Source organism: Malaclemys terrapin, chromosome 22 (assembly GCF_027887155.1).
Source record: "Malaclemys terrapin pileata isolate rMalTer1 chromosome 22, rMalTer1.hap1, whole genome shotgun sequence".
Classification (NCBI taxonomy): domain Eukaryota; kingdom Metazoa; phylum Chordata; order Testudines; family Emydidae; genus Malaclemys; species Malaclemys terrapin.
The window spans coordinates 12,941,404-12,962,703 of record NC_071526.1 but is presented as its reverse complement, the minus strand read 5'-3'; the positions used below and the strand labels follow the sequence as shown (position 1 = coordinate 12,962,703).

General features: G+C 51.9%; 1 protein-coding gene across 2 annotated transcripts in view; it reads left to right on the top strand.

The window, feature by feature from the left end:
• Positions 1-3,096: 3,096 nt before the first annotated feature.
• MACF1 (microtubule actin crosslinking factor 1) overlaps positions 3,097-21,300 on the top strand; it is a 248,478-nt gene continuing 230,274 nt past the window's right edge. The window contains exon 1 of one of the 2 annotated variants that reach the window (XM_054011644.1): positions 3,097-3,316. In XM_054011644.1, the coding sequence (XP_053867619.1) occupies positions 3,097-3,316 (220 nt within the window). Of the gene's footprint in view, positions 3,317-20,013; positions 20,202-21,300 lie in introns of those variants that run through there. The other variant, XM_054011642.1, reaches the window with a different exon arrangement.

The window sequence follows — 21,300 nt, the reverse complement described above, 5'->3', positions numbered from 1 at the left end:
AAGGTGGATGAATGGGAGGACGGTGGGTGGAGGTGGATGAATGGGGGAGGGGATGGTGGGTGGAGGTGGATGAATGGGGTGGGGCAATGGTGGGTGGAAGTGGATGAATGGGGTGGGGAGATGGTGAGGGGATGGTGAATGGAGGTGGATGAATGGAGGGATGGTGGGTGGAGGTGGATGAATGGGGTGGGGCAATGGTGAGTGGAAGTGGATGAATGGGGTGGGGAGATGGTGAGGGGATGGTGGATGAATGGGGGGATGGTGGGTGGAGGTGGATGAATGGGGTGAGGGTGCTGGTACATCCTGGGAGGGATGGGGAAGGGGGACAGAGAGGGGGCAGCATGCCCTGGGGGCAGCTCCAGCTTCTGCCGGTAACCCAGACTGGCTGACTCTTGGGGGGCCGGGGGAGGGCAGGCAGAGGCGTGCGTTATTCCCCTGCCCGCGGTGGGTTCGGACTCTGCCTGCCCCATGGACACGTGGCGGGGGCAAAGCGGATCCCAGCCTTCTCCATCAGGCTGACACTCCCTTTCCCCGCTTCTCTAGCGCCCTACAAAGAGCTAAAGGAGAGGTGAAGTCCCCCCCATTTCGGGTCGTGAGGAGCCCCTTTCGGGGCACTGGTTCTGCAGGGGTCCCAGAAAAACAAGGCGGGGGCATGAGGGACAGCCAGCCCCTGGGTACTGTAGGGAGTGCTCCGTGCCTGGGGAGCCCCCCGCTCCGTGCCAGGCTCCCGGGCCGGGGGTGTGGGGAGCCCCCCACTCTGTGCCAGAGTCGGGGAGCCCCCGCTCCGGGCCGGGGGTGCGGGGAGCCCCCGCCCCGTGCGTTGGCTCCCGGGAAGGGCGGGCGGAGCAGGGGGAGGTGTCTGCGCTCGGAGCGCGGAGCGGGGCTGGGAGCGGCGATGGGCTGCACACGCTCGGATGCTCCTATTCTTCGGGGGGATTTATTTTCTCCATCCTGCCTTTGCAGCGCCCCGGAGCCAGCCATTGCCGGGTGAACGCCCCAGGGGCCGGGCGCGGAGCGGGGCGCTGACCCGGGGGGCCGCCGCCGGGCGCGGGGGTAAGTGCTGCGAGCGGGGGGGGGGGGGGGTGCGGGCGGGCGGGCTCCTCTCCTCGGCTGGATCCAGGGCAGATGCTCGGCGCCAAGGGGCACCTCTGGCGGCCCCTCCCCGTGCCGGCGGGGAGCGGCGTTTGCAGGGCTCTGTCCTTTGCCGCGGGGGACCAGCAGCTCGATGGCTTTGCCGTCGATAATGTGCAGCTGGGGACTGGGGGGGTGGATTGGGGAATGGGTGGGGAGGGGGCTTTCTGCAGAAGCAGCCCTGTCCCCTGGCCCGATCTTCCCGTGGCATGCACCGAAGCCATTGCAATCCATGCACATTGCTCTCCTCCTTGCACCTGCTGGATTGCCTCTTCGCCCCGCTATTCCACTGCCAACCCCCCCCCCCCCCCCCCCCGGCCGCCTCACAATTTCCTCCCAGAAAAGCAGCCCCCTTCCCTGCGGCGCAAACAGGGGTTTCATTCCTTATTCCTGGCTGCCCCTGATGTGGGTGTGTTCCCAAGAAAATGGGGAGAAGAGACATTTTCCCTCTATTTCTCTTAGCATGGCAGATGCAGGCGGACAGGATATCCATGTGCAGCTCCATATTTTAGAGGATTAACATGGCTAATTTTTTTTTGGCTTCTCATTGGGAGGTGCATGACTCATGAAATTATTTATTTCTCTTGATTTTTTTTCTCTTTGTTCCTGTTTCGCTGATTACATACTACTACTACTACTAAGGCTGTCCTCGATAGAGACAGCGTCTCCTCCATTACAGATTTTAGGAGTCAGGCACATTTCTTTCCCAGTGGTTCTAGAGAATGAAATATGAGTGATTTAAAATATGTCTTATTGCAAAGTGCTTATTTGCTCGCCGAATATACATTAGACAGACTCACTTGCTACTTAAGATAGGAAGCCGCTGCCAATTTCTTCCTATAATGTTTAATAAAGTGGATTTTTACAGCTGCTCCCACTTTGGGGAAGATCGGGGACAATGGATATTTCTTAGTAGTTTAGATTTGAAGCCTTCTTGTTGTCAGATTAAAAAAAAATCTGAGTTTGCTTTGTTGAACTGAGCAAGGTGCGTAGAGCTCCAGTGATACCAACCTATATTTTGGTGACCAAGACAAGATGATGCTATTGGACTTCCTATTCGGAGCCCTAGATTGAAGTCATCCTGTAACAGAGAATGGGAAACTGAGGCAATGGTGTGTAAGATCACGAGGCTGCTGTTCTAGTTAGCACTGACAGGCCACTGCTGTGAGGAAGCTCACAGCTTCTGGGAGGCAGTTCATAGGCCAGGAATCATAGCTGGCACTCACAGGGCACTGTTCTGAGTACGTTCACACTGAGTATGTTCTATTTAGCACTGCAGGGCCCTGCTGTGAGGCAGTTCACACTGTGGCAGACTCTAGTTGGCACTGCTGTGAGGAAGCTCTCGCTGCTGGAATTCTGGATGCACTCGGCAGGTTTCTGCTTTGAGGACGCTGCCGTGCCAGCTAGTGTTGTCTGGACATTGGTGTGAGGGCCCTCAAGCTGTTGCCCTCCTGCCTGGCTTGGGGGGGGCAGCTCTGTGCTGATAGGGCTTTTGGTGGTGTCATGAGAGCTGAGGAAGGGTGAACAGACACATCACATACAATAGCAGCTTATGCTTCCACTCGCACCGTCCTGCCTTAAACCTGCCCTGGAGTGACATCGCTCAGGGTCTCCAGGCCTATTTCAGCCTTTGCTCTTTTCTGCTGAGACCGCCATTTCCACGGGGACCCTGAGTGGGGGCCCACGCCAACTAATTTCCCGTAGGCAGCTGAACAGCCATTAGGTCGTAAGTGCCCAGCACTCATTACCTGCCTGTGTCAAACTGGAACAGGTGGCTTGGACCGGAAAGGATCCCTATTGCAATGCCAACCCCCTGAGCCACCCAGTGGCCACGTATTGGTAGGACCGCTTGGAAAATCCAGAGAAGGTTGCTAGTATCTTCCCATGGAGCTGAACTTCATGTGTTGTTTTATCCACCCACAGATCGCTGTTGTTGAAGAGTAGCGCATTCCTCTGGTGTGGGCCATGTCTTCCTCCGACGAAGAGACCCTCAGCGAGAGGTCGTGCCGGAGCGAGAGGTCGTGCCGGAGCGAGAGGTCCTACAGAAGCGAGAGGTCGGGAAGTCTGTCTCCTTGCCCCCCAGGTGACACCTTACCTTGGAATTTACCCCTGCATGAGCAGAAGAAGCGGAAGAGCCAGGATTCAGTGCTGGACCCAGCAGAGAGAGCTGTTGTCAGAGTAGCTGGTAAGGAAACATGCAGTATCTAGGAATTAAAGCCATGTCTCTATTGTTCCCTTTATCATTGTGACCTGAATCTCGGCATGAGGCCACCATCCGTCTACGTAAGGTCAGATATGCCTTCTTTTCGAGCTCATCCATGCCACTCCTTGTGTCAGCCCAGAACAGCTGCCTGAGAGCCATCCCAAGGGCCCCACTCCCATAGGACTGATCATGCTTCTCTGTAGCGCTCCAAGCCTCCTGCAAGCCCTGGGACCCAGATTCAGATTTGTTCTGCCACTAGAGCACTGGACTGGCCCCAACATTGGAATGAAAGGTAGTGAAACCTAGCTGCCATCAGTGGTAGTGCCACAGTGTAGGGTGATACAAAAGGCCCATGTTCAGAAGTGGCCTGAGGTCTCTCAAGCCTTCTGTGCTCTGGAAGAAATGGGACCTATAATTCACCATCTGTGCAGTTCCACCGGCAGTGGAAGCCATACTGTAGACAGACCACCACAGGCGTCTTTACCACTGTGGGTGTCAGTGATGGAAGATGTAGTGTACCCAAAGCTTGAGTATTTTCACTACAAAGCCAGTTTAGATAATTCAGTGCCTGAGCCTGCATGTTCCCCTGTCTCCTCTCTATCTTCCACCATTTCTGCCGCTGGTGGAGCATCTCCAGTAGGGAATCATGTATCCCGTTGTCTTCCAGTGTAGACACAGCCTCAGTTCCATGGCTGGTAGAGTGCTCAAGCACTCTACCATAGCAATGCTAGGAGATGATGATGGTCCTTCAATGCCCCCACTGATTGGAAGAGCCCTTTCACTCTCTCCTTCAGCCCTGGGCCATGAATCTGGTGATGAAATTAAATGAACAGGGGGGTATGGAGGAAAAAATGCTGTTTCTTGGGATAAGGTGGCCACCCGTCCCTTCATTCATGGGAGATTCCTGATTTGCACAGGTCTGCTCCATCTCCCACGAGCTGGGCTTGCATGGCCATTCAAAATCCCAGTATTTGAGCCAGCCTCTGCCATGACTCAAAGACCCAGCCTCTGAGATGCAGCATCATGGTTTCGTGACAATTACTTTGTCTGCCGGGTCACATGCAGCTGGGTGTCCATGGCAAGTGGATGTGAAATGAAATGCAAGGGGCAGGTTTGATGTGTTGCGAGTTCTCTTGCCCCCGCTGTGGTGCCTCGTTGATAGAGTTCAAACTGAGCCATTTGCAAGGGGATTGAAGGAATCGAAACATTTGTAGTGGCTCAGGGGGCATCCTTGGGGGCAGTGGTGGAAACTACCCGCTCATCAGTGTGGGCAGGGGCTTAGACAGCTGGCAGTCCGAGGGTGGGCATGCAGTGGTTTTCCTGCCGGCTGGTTCTCTATGGGCCGGGTTTGTTGCTGTTTTGTTTGTATCCTTTTGACCATATGTTTAATTGGTGGCACGGCACCAGGAGCATTTCTCTTGGTTTGAGTCCAAATGAGTAAATAAGCAAATAAAGGGCCGACTGGATCCCTGGTGGAAGAGATCCCCTGAAGTCAATGCCCTGACCCCAGGGAGGGATTTGTGGTTCAGATGTTTCTGATTTCATTCCAGTTTGATTCAGTCGTGGCTTTTGCTGTGATCCTCTGGCTGCTTTCACATCCCTGGGACACTGTGTCCCCTGGGGCCTGTGGGCCGGTCTCTGGTCACCCAGACATTGCATCCGATGGAGTCTGCTGGCTGATCTTGTGTCACCCAGACACTGTCCAGTATGTTTGTGCAGATGCCTGAATTTCTGGCCCCAATTCCACACCCATGTCCTGTATCCTGCAGGGGGTTCGAGTAGGCCAGGGAGAGGATCTGATAGGTCTGCTTCTCCCTGGACCTTCACTTATGAAAAATACAAAGCGTCAGGGTGAGGGACAGCCCAATATGGGGGTAACTTTTACATTTTGTTTTTAGGGCATTTGTGGGAAACCCTGCTCCACCCCTGGTCTGAGGATTAAGCCCCTGCCCCACTGCTGCTGACATTTGAGAGGGAGCCCCCTAGTGTTTTCTCCCGGCAGCAGCAGGAGGGAGGCAGCTCAGCTGCTGAAGAAGTCAGCCCTACAGCCGCAGTAGAGGAGATGGAACCAGCACCTGCCAGGCTGGGAGGGGAGTGAATAGGGACAGGACCATGCTCCCCACCCCCAACAGTTAACACTAATGGGGGCAGAATGTACTCCTGAAAAATTCCTGCCCCAGATTCCCAGTAGCAAAGGAAGTATCTTCCCACCCCCACAGAAAGAGAGGCAGATGGGGGCAGGCCTTTTCCAGATATCTGCCTGCCAGGGTGGGATCCTGGGGGTAAACAACCCCTTCCCCCCTGAGCGGTATGGTGTGGGGGATGGTTTCATTGCCTGGGGAAAAAAAGAAACAGCTGACAGAGCCTTTGGTCTCCCATCCCCTCCCTCCTCCGCTGGCAGGGTAGGTGCCAAGTTCTCCCCTCCCTGCTGAGTGGTCCTTTGATCTGCTGAAGGGGAGAGAAAATGGAAAGTAGGACTGAGATTGTCCCAAGTGGAGCACCATATCGAGACACCTTGAAGGGGCTTGCTTTGAAGAAAGTGCTGAGCACCTGCCCTTGAAAACCACGCCCCTTTCAGGTGTCTCAGGTTGGGCTCCCAAAGCCACAAGTCACTTTGGTCTATGTCTGATTAGCCCCACCCTTCCCCACCCAGTCCTTCCTCCCCCAGCTGGCGAAAGTGACTCCAGTCCCACCCACCTGCCCTACCTATCTCTTGGGGATGGAGAGGAGCAGGAGGGGTGCTTAGTGCTGAGTACCTCGGGGTGTGTGTGTGTAGGGTGAGCAGATGTCCCAATTTTATAGGGACAGTCCTGGTTTTGGGTCTTTTTCTTATATAGGCTCCTATTACCCCCCATCCCCTGTCCCAATTTTTCACATTTGCTGTCTGGTCACGCTAGGAGAAATGCAAGATGGTCATCTCACTTTGGGTCCCCTCTGAAATCACACGGGCCTCAACCCTCATCCTCCAGCTTGAAATGTAATGGTCTGCACTATACAGGAATCCAGGCTAGATGAGCAAATGGTCCCTTATATATGGTCCCTCTGCCCCACCCCCAGTCCTGATTTTTCACACTTGCTGTCTGGTCACCCTGTATGTGTGTCACAGTGCCCCCAGGTTGGGTCTGCTGCTGATTGTCTCCCTGCTGCCATGAGGAAACCCTAGAGGACTCCCTCTTTGATGTCATTAACAAGGGGGTGGAGCTTATTCCTTACATCCAGTGAGGAAGGGTCTAAAATACCCCCCAAGTTAAAATAAAATCACTTCCATTTGGCTCTTGCCAACCTTGCCCCTGTAAGGCCAAGTGGGGTCCAGGATAGAACCATGCTTTAATGTCAGCCTTAGATTGTAGACTCTTTGGAGCAGAGACCATCTCTGATCTGTGTCTGTACACGCCTAGTACACGCCGGCGCTGGTCCATGACTGGGGCTCCTCAGTAGAGCTGATTGGAAGATTTTTGTTTATTGACATAGACAAAATTTTCTATGGAAAAAAAACTATGTAGGAAAAAATGTGAAATTTTGTTTTGAAACAAAAATTTTATCCTGAAATGAAATGTTGAATTTTTTTCTAAATGAAATTTTCCAAAAATGAAAAAAAAAATGCACATTTCCATTGGGTGGGAAATGTCAAATATCAAAATTTCCTGCCAAATGAAAATTCCTAGTGTCGACCAGCTGCACAAGGTGTTACTGTAATACGAATAATAAATAATGATACTAAACAGCCCCAGGGGAACAGAAAGAGTTAATCCATCTCTGTTCTGGGCACAGAGATGCAGCCTGCCAATCAGGAAATTCCCCAGCCCCACTTGGAAGGCTGCTTCATGGTGTGAGTTTGTCATTTTGTTTGCAAATGCTATTCAGGTGCCTGGGGGTCCCCGGGCAGGAGGAACCAGCCAATTAAAACGGTAATTCTTAAAAATGCTCTGCCTTGGACTGGAGGTAAAATCAAGTAGCGGGGGCGTGGGAAAGCCCTGTCCTAGAAACTCTGGGCCTTGGAGGCTGGAATATGAAAATGGCTGGAAGAAAGGATGCACAGTGTGGCTCTGATTCTGGGGGGTGCCGAGCAGCCACAACTCAGTGGACTCAGCACCGCTCAGGATTGGATTCTGCCTAGCGCTGTGTTCCTGATCCGCTTCCCTACAATGTGAGATAAAAGCCTGATCCTGCAGCGTGCTGATCCCTCCTGCAAGGTGACGAGCGCCTGCCATTCACAGTGGAGTTGAGGGTTGCCCTGATTTGGGTCCAAGCTGAAGAAATGAGAAAGGCTGCTATTTCCCCAGCTCTGAGTTTGCTCTGATCTTTCCTTTCATTCTGTAATGCCAGGGTTTGTCGTCACGCTGGGTAGATCCAGCCCGTGATTAAAGGAAAGGGAATGTCAGATAATCTGCTTTTATGCAGATTTCACATTAAAAATAACTTGTGAGTTGCCGCTAGACCGCACTCAGCAGGGAAGAAAGAGTCGGAAGCAGTTTCGTGTCACTGGATTTGAAAATGTGTTGAAATATTGATATGGGGTTTTACATTATTTATTGGGATCTTTGCTGGAGGCTGCACCAAAGCACAAGGAGATGTGACCTCCACATCTTCCTGGGATGGGTGCCAGTTTGGAATGGTGTCAAACGCCTGGTTTCCATCCACACTCGGGGCCATGACCTGGGGACAGATATTGAAGGGAATTTTTTTTAGCTATTTCAGTGAGAATGAGCACCTCTTGGTACAATCAGGGTGGAGCTAATACCACATTACTACAAAGACAGCTGCCTCTCATTGAAGAAGCCCATGCTCATTTCACAAGGAGATTACTAGTGCCAGGATGCGGCTCTGTCCCTATCTGCCCCCACAATGACTGGGACCCCTGGATTGGTCATTTGTGGAGGGGGAGTTGAATCAACTCCCTGAAATACAGAACTCTCCCCCTGCACTTGTATGGATTCCAGTCCTTTAGTCTGGATACAGAAGCTTGTACTCATCGCCAGTGGGATAAGTACACCCTGAGCCACCCAAGAGAGCACAGTGGGGGTGTATTACAGCTGTGGTGGGTCACGAGATGAAGGCAGAATTGTCTTGGCTCAAATATTGGATTCTGTGGATTTCACAGGTGATATCAGCGGGGAGTGAATGAGTGTCTGGACCAAAAGAATTTCTGGGTTCAGGGACAACACAACTACTTGCTACTTGTGTCCTCTTGACTTCTGTCTCCACCTCGCCTCCTCCTTGTTCTCTTTTCTTCTCTTCCATTGCCTTCCCCATCTCCATCCTGCTCCCTTGTCCCGATCTCTGTTAGGGAGCACGGGAGGCCCATTCCCGAAACAATCCGGGCCTTGGAACTGTCACTCTGTTCCCCACGCTGCAGAGAGCAGAGAACGGATTACAAAGAGCATTCCATCAGCCAACCTAGTGTCAGGGTAGCACTCAGAGCATGGCTCGCTCTCCACCCCAGATGCCTCTGTTAATGAAGCGAGGAAATGTCACAGAGCTCCAACAGCAGAGGGACCAGGAATCAGGTTCTCTTCCCAGCTGTTATGACAGACTTGCTGTGTCTTTGAGCACCTCACTTTAGCTCGGTGCTGTTAACCCATCTGTAAAAGGGGGATCTTAGTATGGCCCCAGCTCATGGTGGGTGCCATGAGGTTCAATTCATTACTATTCATAGAGCACTTAGATAGCAGATGCTGTAGCTGCACAGAGTGTTATTTTTATGTACTGTCTCTAGTGCAGTCACTCTGCATGATACTTTACGGGGATGGGGAGGATCCTCCGTCACTTGAAGTCTCTACAAAGAGACCGGATGCCTTTCTAAAAGATACACTCTAGTTCAACCACAGTGTATTGGGCTGGCAGAAGGAATCACTGGGTGACATTCTCAAGCCTGTGCTTGGCGGGAGGGGAGGTCAGACGGGGGGGTGATCATAATGGTCCCTTCTGGCCTTACAGTCTATAGATCTGTGAAATAAAAGGACAGTCACTGCCCCAGTGAGCTGAAAAACAACAAAATGACAACTTGCTGCAGTGGGTAGGGGGCGGGGCAATGGGCAGGAGATGCTAGGAGACAATCTTAGAGGTGAAAACTGCTTCTGTGCCGAGCAGGCCACAGACTTTGTGTCACTTTGTTTATTGCTTGTTAGTTACATTTTTGCAACTGTCTTTCTGGTCGGACGGGGGCCAAGGGGGATTATTGTTTAAAGACTTGACAGGAGCCTTGAGTGCAGCAGTTCTCAGGCAATAGGTCTTCACCCTCAGGGCTGTCCCCAGCACTTGAGGTGTGTGGGTGAATCTGTTCCCATTCTCTTCTCTGCTGAAGCCTGTTTGCTCAGCTGCTGTCAGGCTTCCTGGGTGGTGCTGGACACCTTGACATTCCACTGAAGGCGATGAGCTTTCAGGCACCCACCTGGCAGCATCTGGTCACATGAGTGGCTTGTAAACCTGAGTGCCCACCCATTCCCACCCAGAGCGGGAAGGAGAGCAAAGGATTCTGGTACCTATCTGTGGAGGTGTGGCTGGGAGTGGCGTCAGGTGGGGTCCTCAGACGAGACAGGTTTAGAGCCTAACTTCCTTTACAATTAGCTCCTGTGGCCCAGGCTGCTTGGTCTTGTTTCACTGGCTTGGCACGTTCTCGTGCTCATGGCAGCAAATGCTCTACTTTGGATTGAAAAGACCCTTTGATCCTAAACCTGTTTGCACTTGCTCAGCCCGTGGGCCGTATTCTGATTTCAGCTTTGCTGGTATCCATGTGGAGTAACTCCAGAGACTGCCTGCCTGGGATTAGCTCTTGATTTACATTGGACTAAGTGGGGGGCTAGAGACATGAATATACTTAGGGCCTAACTGCCTCCTTAGGTGCTGAAGTCCAACACTTAGGCACTCCTGACATTCTCAAAGCCACTGCTCGGCTGCTGCCTGAAGTCCCCCGGTGCCTAATTTTCCACTGGTAGAAGTGAACAAAGTCCTGACTCTGCCCCACGGCTAACAAGCTGCTGGGAGCCCCCCACAGCAGCATTCTCAAACTAGGCGTTCTTTCCCTGCCTATGTCACCGGCAGGGCCTGATCCGGGCTCTGCGCATGCCTACCGGAGTGAGCCTTGCACAAAAGACAGCGGGGGGCCGGGCCCAGAATACCCATTAGCTCAGTGCTTAGAGCACTCCCCTGGGGTGTTGGAGACACTGATTGCATCTCCACACTGTACAATTTGGAGCAGGGATTTGAATCCAGGTCTCCCATCTCCCAGGTGAGTGCCTGGGTCCCTGGGCTACAGAGTCAGTCGCTCTCTCACCCAGTAAATTTGGTATTATTTAGACAAAGAGGAACAGCTCCCAGAGGAGAGATTGGGATGGACCGCCCCATTAGAGCCAATAACCTGGTGGCGAGGACGCTCACCTGGGTCCCAGTCTCTGCTCTAACTCAGGCGGAGTTGGGATTTTAATCTGAGGCTCCCATCTCCCAGGTGCTGGCCCCATGCACCCTGCAGTGGAGGGGTCTCTCACTGTTTTTTTTGCAAGAAAGGACTGACCTGGCTGAGGTGACTGCCTCCGGAAGAGGGTTCACAGCTGAGAATCCCAACTGGTGGGAGGCGCCATCTCTGGCCTGTCAGTCCGGAGTCAATGGGAGTTAGATACCTAGGTACCTTTGTGAGTCTGGGCCCTAAGTCTTGCCCCTTTTCTCTGCATTTCTTTCTCTGGCTAGCTTAGATGGCTCCCCATTCAGCTTGCTGGCTTCTGGGAATGCCTTTGTTAGATGCCTAACTCTCCCTGTGGATTGTTTGTGGAGCCTGGGGACCTATAAAATGATAGGGTCTAAACTAGTGGTTACCACTCACAAAAGAGATCTTGGAGTCATTGTGGATAGTTCCCTAAAAACATCCGCTCAATGTGCAGCAGCAGTCCAAAAAGCAAACAGAGTGTTAGGAACCATTAGGAAAGGGATAGATAATGAGACAGAAAATATCATACTGCCTCTATATAAATCCATGGTACTCCCACACCTGGAATACTGCATGCAGTCTCCCCATCTCATACAGATATATTAGTATTGGAAAAGGTGCAGAGAAGAGCAACAAAAATGATTGGGGGTGTGGAACAGCTTCCAGACAAGGAGAGATTAAAAAGATTGGGGCTGTTTAGCTTAGAAAAGAGACAACTAAAGGGGGATATGAAAGAGGTCTAAAATCATGAATGGTGTGGAGAAAGTGAATAGGGAAGGGTTATTTACTCCTTTACATAACACAAGAACTAGTGGGCACCTGATAAAATGAATAGGCAGCAGGTTTAAAGCAAACAAAAGGAAATACTTCTTCACACAATGCACGGTCAACCTGTGGAACTCATTGCCAGAGGATGTTGTGGAGACCAAAAGTATAGCTGGGTTCAAAAAGGAATTAGATAAGTTCATGGAGGATAGGTCCATCAACAGCTACTAGCCAAGATGGTCAGGGCTGCAACCCCATGCTCCAGGTGTCCCTAAACCTCCAACTGTCAGAAGCTGGGACTGGACGAGAGGGGATGGATTACTCAATAAATTGCCCTGTTCTGTTCATTCCCTCTGAAGCACCTGGTGCTGGCCACTGTCAGAGACAGGATACTGGTTTAGATGGACCATAGGTCTGACCCAGCATGGCCATTCTTATGTTCTGACTCTGGGATGAGGATTGCACAAGGTGGCAGGGGCACCTAGGAGTGAGGCGTTACAGTGCTAAGCATTGCATGACCAAAGCACATCTGTGAATCTAGCCCGGAGAGCAGAATGTAGCCCAATATCTGAGTGAAGGGAGTGGGGCTGGGATAAAGACAAACAAGGGCAGCAGTCATGCAGATACACGAGAGGCACTGCTGGCATTTTCCAAGGGTCCGTGTTTCATCCACGTTCACAGTGACATTTGGGCTCCTTTGTCATTCCGAAGTTCAGTTTTAATCGTTCTCCGAGTGGCTTGGTCGAAGCCATTCCAATACACTCCCCTTCCAGAGCAAAAGTAATTGTTTAGTTAACAAACATTAAAGAAACCGGTTTGAATGCGAGTCCCAGGGATGTGGGAATAAACCTGATTATTCTTTGCCGGTTGGTGAGATGCAAATTCTGCCTCACGTTAGGGAGATGACAGCTTTTGAACGGCCGCGAGCTGCCCGAGGTGGAAATAAAAAAAGCCAGCTAGTAAGCAAAGCTTTTTCAGTTCCTTGTGACTGTTTTTAATTCAGTTGTCTATGAGTCAATTTCCCTATACACCTCTAAAATCAGAGCTCGCTTTCCGATGGGAGGCAAACAACAAATCTGGCCTGTTCTAAAGGGACAGACGGTCTTTCCCGTTCCTTGCTGGGAGTGGCTGTGCAGGATGAGCGAGCCAGGTTTCCACAGGCAGGGAGGGAGAGAATTCATATGAGAAGAGCTGATATTTCTTGTCTCTCCTGTGAGCAGCCAGAGGAGCTGGTGTAAATGAAAATCTGTCAGGGTGGTTGTTATTTTGCTTGTCATGGACGGCTGTCTTATTTCATTACTCAGTGGGCACACAAGCCGTTCAGAGATTTAGCTGCAAGGACGGCAGCACCAATGCAGGAAGAGCTGCCTCGTGCCATCATAATCTCCTGAATTTAAAAGCTCCTCCCCTGAGGGAGGCACAATGTAGCAGTGCACAATACTGGAATACAGCGTTAATTACCCTCGCTCATTAAAGCACCAAGGTAAAGCAAGCTTTTAGTTAGCGTTATAATTTGCCTGCCACGGTCCACGCGCTTTCAAAGATGAACTGGAAAGGTTCTTAAAAAAATCAAGGGCCTCAGATTCTAGGGCAAGGTTCCTTAAGAGGACAACAGTCTACAGAGATTACAGCTGAGGGAAATTCACTTAGCTCCATTCAGACTCCACAGTCCTATTTTGGGTCCCAGTGCAGCAAAGCACTTAAGCCAGTGGTCCCCAAACTTTTCCTCTTGCATGGCCCCCCCCGGGTGGCAGGCGAGAGATCACTTGATCATTACCTGTTAGGATCACTCCCTCTGGGGCACCTGGCATTGGCCACTGTCGGTAGACAGGATACTGGGCTGGATGGACCTTTGGTCTGACCCAGTATGGCCGTTCTTCTATTTTTATGTTCTTAGCAGAATGTATGTGTGCCTCCCTGGGCCGCGAGCAGAGCCTTGGCCGGGAGCGATTGCTGGGGGCCAAGAGCGGGGGCCGGGGGCTGAGAGTGGGAGCTGCAGCTTTGGCTGGGGTTGGCACCGGGGGTGGGGCTGCATTAGGCTGCCAACCCTCCAGGATTATCCTGGAGTCTCTAGGACTTAAAGAGTACAGGTCTGTCGCATCTTACGTGCATTTAACATGCGTGAATTCAGCTTTACGCGGTTGGCAAAAACAAAAACAACAACAACAAAAGAGAAAAATAACAATTTAAATAATGTTCTTGTAGTGCGGGCGATTCGGCCCGCCATTACACTCAATGTAATTGTGATTATATGCGGTTTTCACTCTACGCGCTGACCGCGGAACGTAACCCTAGCATAAGATGAGACAGACCTGTCTGTCATGTAATAAAACCTCCAGGAATATGTCCAACCAAAATTGGCAACCCTAGTGAAGTGGAACTGGGGGCAGAGCAGGGCTGGGTGGTGTTCCTGTCTCCGCGGGAGCCTGGCCCAGGCCCCACTGGACATTTCTCTGTGCCCCCGAGCATGCCCCACAGTTTGGGGACCACTGACTTAAGCACATGCTGCTACTCTGAAACCTGTCTTTAAGCACATGAGTACTCCCATTGACCTCAATGATCTTAACTTTAAGAGTGTGCTTTAAGTGCTTTAATGCATTGGGTCCCAAGATCATACACCTCAACATTTTCAGAATTTTGGATTTCAACACTTGTTTCCAGTCAAGACTGAAATGCCAAGAGGTTGCATGTTTTGATGTGAAAGCTGCCATTTTGCAAGGGGTTGTTGATGCAAATAAATAAATACAATTGGCTTAGTGTAAAATCTGCATCAGAGAAGACTCACGTCTGTGATTAATATTTTGCAAGGAAAACATAGAAACCATGAGGTTTGCTCTTAACAAAATCCATCCAGCTCTATTTTTCACTCTTCCAAAGGAGACACACCCAACTTCCTGTAAGGGATTCTGGGTAACGTAGTCCAACAATCATTGTCTGTGCTAAGCATTGTAATTGGAACTACCGCTAGAGAGCAGATTTACTGTACACTAGACTCAGACTTGAGGAATTTGAGTAGGCACAAGTGCACCCTTCCTCTGCTTCTCCTCCTCCCCTATTTGTTCTGTGGAGTAATGGAGGATTTAGTCTCCTCGCTAATGAAGATTAAGTTTTAGAAACAATTGCACTGTTGGAGATTAGACCTGCAAGAGGGGCGTGGTCTGATCCACAAACCTGGGGCCGGGATCTCCTGGGTTCTTTTCTCAGCTCTGCCGCTGACTTGTTTGGGTGACCATGGCCTAGTCAGGTCCTTACTCTGTGCCTCAGTTTCCCCATCTCTAAAGAGGAGTTGGCAGGGATAGGGCTGAGTGAGGACTCATTCGTATTTCCGAAGTGCTCTGAGTGTGAAATGCAGTTGTTGTTCTTTCAGCTGGTTCAGGGGCTGATGAATCAAGTGCTGGGGGCGTTGCTGCTTTGGAGGTTTCGTGCTGGGTTTAAGCCTCTAAGAGCAAGGAGTGTATTTGGGAGCGAGGGAGGGATTACAGGGCACCCAGATTAGCGCATTTGGAGATGCTCCCTGTATGGCAAACACAGAAAGCAAAAGGAAATTGTCTGCTCTGTGGCTTAAAGAGTGGATGGCGGCTTTTCACGTTGCCATGGTAACCCAGATGGCCAAGTAACCATTCTGCTGGTTGCTAGGGTTACAGAGCCCTTGAGCAGGGAATGTCTCTCCGGGCTGCCTGCCCCCATCCGGGACACCCGGTCGCAAGGTGTGCGTGTCTCTGACAGGCGAAGGCCAAATCTTACAGCGGCAAAAAAACCCACCAGGATTTCTCCAACTCCCAGCTCTGGAGCAGGAGTCTGGAACCATCAGTAACCTTCTCCTCCTGTCAAGGCACAAAACCCTCCAGAGAGGCAGAATGAGGGGGCATGGCAGGGGATGGGGCGGTGGTGAATCTGATAAGAAGGGAAAAAGTCTGCCATATGAAAGTGGATTAGCCGAGCGGAGCCAGGCCAAGAGGCGGGGCCTGGCCTAGTGGCGGGAGACTGACTTCCTCCATCTCATCTCAGAAACCAGCGTGGCGAGCAGGCTGGCGATGGGAGCGCTCTGCTGGCCAGTGGGAGATCTGGGATCAGGAGCAATTTCAGGGTGGATTGTTTGTGGAGCTGCCTAGGAGAGGCATAGACTCAGCCACAAAGTGCCTATCCACGAGAGAAAGGGGTCAACAGCCCATGTGTGGAACTAGGCCAGCAGTTAGCGAAGAGTCCCTGGTACCCAATGAAGGGGTTGGGGTTCCTGCCCCAAAGAGCTTACAATCAACGCATAAGACAAGAGACAACACATGGAGACAGAGAGACAAATGGTGGAGTGCAAGGAAACGATGTAATAAACCAAACTAGTTGTCAAATGATTCTTGATACATTTATGAAGTGGATTGTATGATGGGATTTCTTGCAGTAGCATTGGACTGGAGTTGGGGCTTCCAGTCCTATGTCCCTAATGGGCCCATCTCATTCTGTGCCCTGGATATTCCCTTGAGCAAGTGATGACAAGCAAATTGCTTCAGACTCCCTGCTAGCAGGGACAGATTAAAGAATGTTGGGGTCCTGTGCACTATGGCAATTGGGGGCCCCACCTTCCCTGCCCTGGGGAGTGGGTGGGTGGGAGGCCCAGGGAGGGGGTTGGGGAGTGATCCCACCCTGCACTCACCCTGCAGCAGCTCCTTTCCCATGGGGTGGGGCTGGCTTGGTTCCTGGCTTGGGCCTGTTGGCTCTGGCCATAGCATGCAGGCAGGGGGCCCTCCTCCTGTGATGCCCTGCCCTGCCCCCTTCCTGGCCCTCAATTGTTTTTGTTCTTTTGTGCATGGGTGGGTCCCCCATGGTTGTGACGTCCCCTTAGATGGGGGCCCAGTGCACATTGGTTAATCCAGGCCTGCCTGCTAGGGTAAAGAGAGAATTCAATTATGTATTTGTTTGGCCAGGAGAGGAAGGGGTGTGTGAAATCCCACGTCTGGCTGCCCAGGAATGGTTGTGGGAGCTGATCTTTCTGAGAGATGGGATGGGGGCTGGTGATGCCCAGGAAAAGTGGGAGTAGATCCTATGTCTAGCTGCCTGGGTTGGTTCAATTTTCTACTGCAAGGAGTAGGAGGAATGTCATTTACTTTACAGTGCAAAAACTCAAAAGCACCAGGAAAGAGGAAATGTGGGCTCCAGTGAAGAAGTCCCTCCACAATCGCCTTGTGCCCTGGCCACGTTTCAGTGACAACCCTTCTGAATTGTCTGGCTGCCTCCCATAATCCCCAGTGACCTCTGATGATTGTAACTGCCTCTCTTCTATGTTCACTCATGCTTCTCTAGAGAACAGGTGGTGGGTTTTCTTGCATCACCCAAGTTTCCCCACTAGGTGCCACTCATACTGCATTTCCTTTTTCTTTCCACACCTGCTGAGTTAGTCAGAGGGTGTGGGAAGAGAAGCATTGTGACAATAATCATGTTTCAGAGATTTGCAAGTGTGCTCCAAAAAACAGAGCCACAAGGAACTCGGAGATCCTGCGACTTTGGGGTTTTGCTGCATATTATACTAGTCTGATTAGGCTGTGGGACAAAACCCAGAGGATGAATGTGGAGGTTTTGCATCGATGATATGATCTGGATTCACACCCCGCCCTGGTTTTTGATTTTGCAAAATCAAAACTGGACTGATGAATTATTTCAAAATCAATCCCAGACCGAGGAGGTTTTGCAAAACCAAACCCTCTGGTGTTTTTCCAGTTGCTAGTGTGTACACTCTTCGGTAACACAAACAGCTTCCAAGACTCAATGGTAAATAATAGTATCAGCAACAAATCTGACCTCTGCTTACCCATTTATCTTACTGAGGTGTTAATTTCAAAGCCAACCTGGACCATTTAGATGCTAATGTTATTAAGACCAGGCCATCTACCAAACAAACACTCAGCTGGAGTTAAGGCACTTTTAAAATTGAAAATCATTGATTATCTGCTGCTTGTTTTTCCTCCACTCCTTATTTTTCTATGCTGGGTTCTTAGCACACCAGCCATCCCAGACAGGACTTACCTGTCTCACTGCTTATTTAATGTGAAACGCTCTGCTGGTATGTATGATACCTGATCTATTAAACTATCTCCTGACAAATATGCCCTATTACTACCACTTACTCTTTGGCAAGACTTGTAGAATATGTAATGCCAATACAGATGTTTCGAGTTGGTAAGGCACCTGGGTACTGCTTCAAACTTACGTACAAACCATCCGGAAGGGGGTGCTGGGCAGTAGGCAGCTACATTTTCACAGCTGGCCTCTAATTTTTGATGCCTCCGTTTTTGGGTGACGAAATTTGAGGTACCATGGGGCTGATTTTTGAAAAGGTGCTGAGCACCAACATCTCCCATTGATTTCAGATGACTGTTTGGGTGCTTTGCACTCTTGAAAATTAGACCCAAGTTATCTCAGTTTGGTTATCACCCAAAACTGAGGCACCCAAACTTGGTGGCCTCTTGTTCAAGTTTGCAGAGAAGCACTGAGCTAGGGAATGAAAGCCTAAATCCCACTGTGTTGCATGAAGTGTGCTAATGTTTAGGCATTCACGCCTGCTAATGTGCCATTATTAGCTTAATTTGCATATACCTGCAAAACTGGCTTCAAGTTCCCTGTTCTGTCAAGGTTAAAATGTCACTTGAATGATCCACAGATCTGGGGTGCAAAATATCACCAGAATTATCATTTTTCTGTTTAATTCAGGTGGCTCCATAATCCTGAAAGTAAATTTGAAACAAACAGGGGCAGAATAATTTCATGGAAAACTACTACACCGTTGGAGCAAGTATTATTTATTTGTTAAGCACTGAAAACGTGGCCAGCGCTGTACAAAACATATAGGTCAGAAGGCCCTTACGCCAAGGAGTTTGACCAGTGAGTAATTCCAGTGAAGTCACTGGGAGTATTGTCAGGGTGAAATCCTGGCTTCCTTGCAGTCAGTGTGGCTTTTGCCATTCTTCTTAGCATACGTGCAATGTGCATCAGGTGGCACATGACCAGGATTCACACTGAATTTGGTTCACTGGTTGGATTAGCTTCCCCGGCTTGGGCCAGGTACTGATGGGAAGTGCAATGTGAACGCTGATCCATGCCCCCCCTCCCTTTTGCCATTTACTGCAATGAAGCCAGAATTTCACACACGATATGTAAAGTTAAGCCTGTTTATGTCTTTGTAGGATCTCTGATCTGCATGGATGAATCGTCGTGCCCAGGCACAAGGCTCTACCTACATGGATCTGATTGCAGGATTGGGCCTATATAAGAAGTGTAGGGAAATGGAAAATTGCTAATCTGAACCCAAGTTCCTCGGGGGATTTTCAGCAGACAGGAACTCTGCTCCAATGTGACTCTAGGATCCTACTCTTTGTTCTGTCCCAGCTGCTGACCCTCAGATTTCAGCCAGGGTCTCTTTAAAGTACTCCTGGTTCTCAGGCCAAACTCACAGGCTCTGACCCTGATCCAGAGTCTGTTCTTTTCGCCTTACCCCTTCTCTCAGCTTCATCATCCTGTTTTGGTCCATCTCTCTCTCATCATTTCTCCTTCACTTTCCACTGTGAGTCTGGATACTCAAAGCGCTTGTCAATCTAGGGTGTGCTCTGTTCTGTTGTTGTTTTTATATGGCTGCAGTTCCTTCTCTGGTTCTGGTCTGTGCTGTATGTTCCAGCTTGATTCCAGTACTTACCCCGTGGCTGGATCTCGGTCCAGTTCTCTCCCGTCTCCATTTCTGATTCCAGAAGTGGAGTCCCCCTAAGTTCAGGTTCTGATCCCTTTCTCTCCTCCCCTCGGTCGGATCCCCTTCATTCTCCTTTTCAAGGCCCCTCTGTTTTGGACCTGCAACTCCCAGGCTCTGGTACCTCTCCTCTCCTGGGTTCTGATTCGGATCTGGTGCCTCTCTCATTTTCCGGGTTCTGATCCGGATCTGGTGCCTCTCTCATTTTCCGGGTTCTGATCCGGATCTGGTGCCTCTCTGATTTCCCGGGTTCTGATCCGGATCTGGTGCCTCTCTCCTCTCCCGGGTTCTGATCCGGATCTGGTGCCTCTCTCCTCTCCCGGGTTCTGATCCGGATCTGGTGCCTCTCTCCTCTCCCCGGTTCTGATTCGGATCTGGTGCCGCTCTCCTCTCCCGGGTTCTGATCCGGATCTGGTGCCTCTCTCCTCTCCCCGGTTCTGATTCGGATCTGGTGCCACTCTCCTCTCCCGGGTTCTGATCCGGATCTGCTGTCCTTTCCCGGCCCGTGGGCACAGCATCAGCACCACCCCCCAGCGTCCATCTCCTGGGCAGCCCCCGCAGCCCCACACCCAGCTCCAGCTCCGCCGCCCCCGCCTGCCGCTGGCCTGGCCTTGCCCCCGCAGTTCCCCGGCCGGCCGCCAGGTGTCGCCGCCGCTCGGCAGGCCGGCGGGGGTGGGCCGGGGGCTGGGGCCGAGCCGCGGCTGACAGCGGGAGGAGCCGCCGCCGCCGGCCGGGCGGAGGGAAGAGGCGAGGCGGAAACGGGAGCCGCGGACACCGGCCCTGGCCGCTGCAGCGCGCGGAGCCGAGCCGGGCCGAGAGCGGGACGGAGCCAGCCAGCACCCAGACCCGGCAGGGGCGCGCCATGGCCGGCTACGTGCCCGGGCTGCTCCCGGCCAACCGCAGCCAGGAGAAGGAGTTCGTGCAGGCGTACGAGGATGTGCTGGAGCGGTACAAAGGTAGCGGCGGCGGCGGGGCGAGCGAGCCCCGGGGCTGGGGGATCCAGAGGGCGAATGGGCTGGGCCTGGGGGCGCCCTGCGCAGGGCCCGGTCCCCACCCATGGGTGCGAAGGGAGCGCCCCCCCCCCCCCCGGCCTGCTGCAGCCTTTGCCGGCGGCCCCCGCAGGCTCAGTCGCGGGGACACGGATCAATGTGGCCGTTTCCGCCGGCTGCTCCGCCTGCCCCTTGCCCCGGGATGGGCCTGTCCCGGCTGGGAGGATCAATGGGCAAAGGCTGGGTTGGGGGAGGAGCAGGATGTAGCCCCCAGCGCGGCCCCTGCCTCCTGTAGGGACTCTCGGCGGCTTGTTTGTCTCCCCCCCCCCCCATCTCACCGTAGTAATGGGCCTGGGGGGCAGCTCCCCCGGCTGGATCTGTGTCTCCTTTTATTATTGTTCAGCCCTCCACACACACAGTCGCATCATCGGGGGGTGAGGACGCCGGCCCCCTGAGATCTGCCATTCTCTTGTAGGCTCGCACACCTCCCACGAGCATCTCCTAGGAGGTGGGGATGGCGCAAAGCCAGCCAGAGGCTTGTCTGTGGGTATCTAAAGCCATAAACACTTTATGGGTGATTGTTATAAACAGGGTCTCACTTTGTGTGGCTTGGTCAATTTGTTTATCAGAGATACGCTCTTGGATACGTTCCAGCAAAGATGCTGTGCTTAGCTGGGGAGGGGGTTGGGGGTGGCATCGGTAACCCTAAATCATTTACTTCCCACCCAGAGGGGCTGTTACTAAGGTAGCTTCGTTTAAGGGCTTTTTAAAAGGAGGGTTGTTCTCCCACCCCGCGCCGTCGCTAGTGAGCGTGTGGATGCTGACGTGAGGGCCGTGGGTTTCTGAAGCTGGTGCCTGCATCTTTTCGGCAGCTGCCGGGGGTGTATGGCACAGGCAGTGAGTGTGCAGTTTTGATGTAGATCATTGGCCTCCTTGTTGTGCCTGTTTTTATTTTTTTTTTCCCGCAGAGATAGACTTGTCTGTGAGCCCAGATTTCTGCCCCACAGGGCTCCTATCACAGTGTTTCTGTTTTGTAAGTTTTGCAGCCAAGTCTCTTGAAACGGGG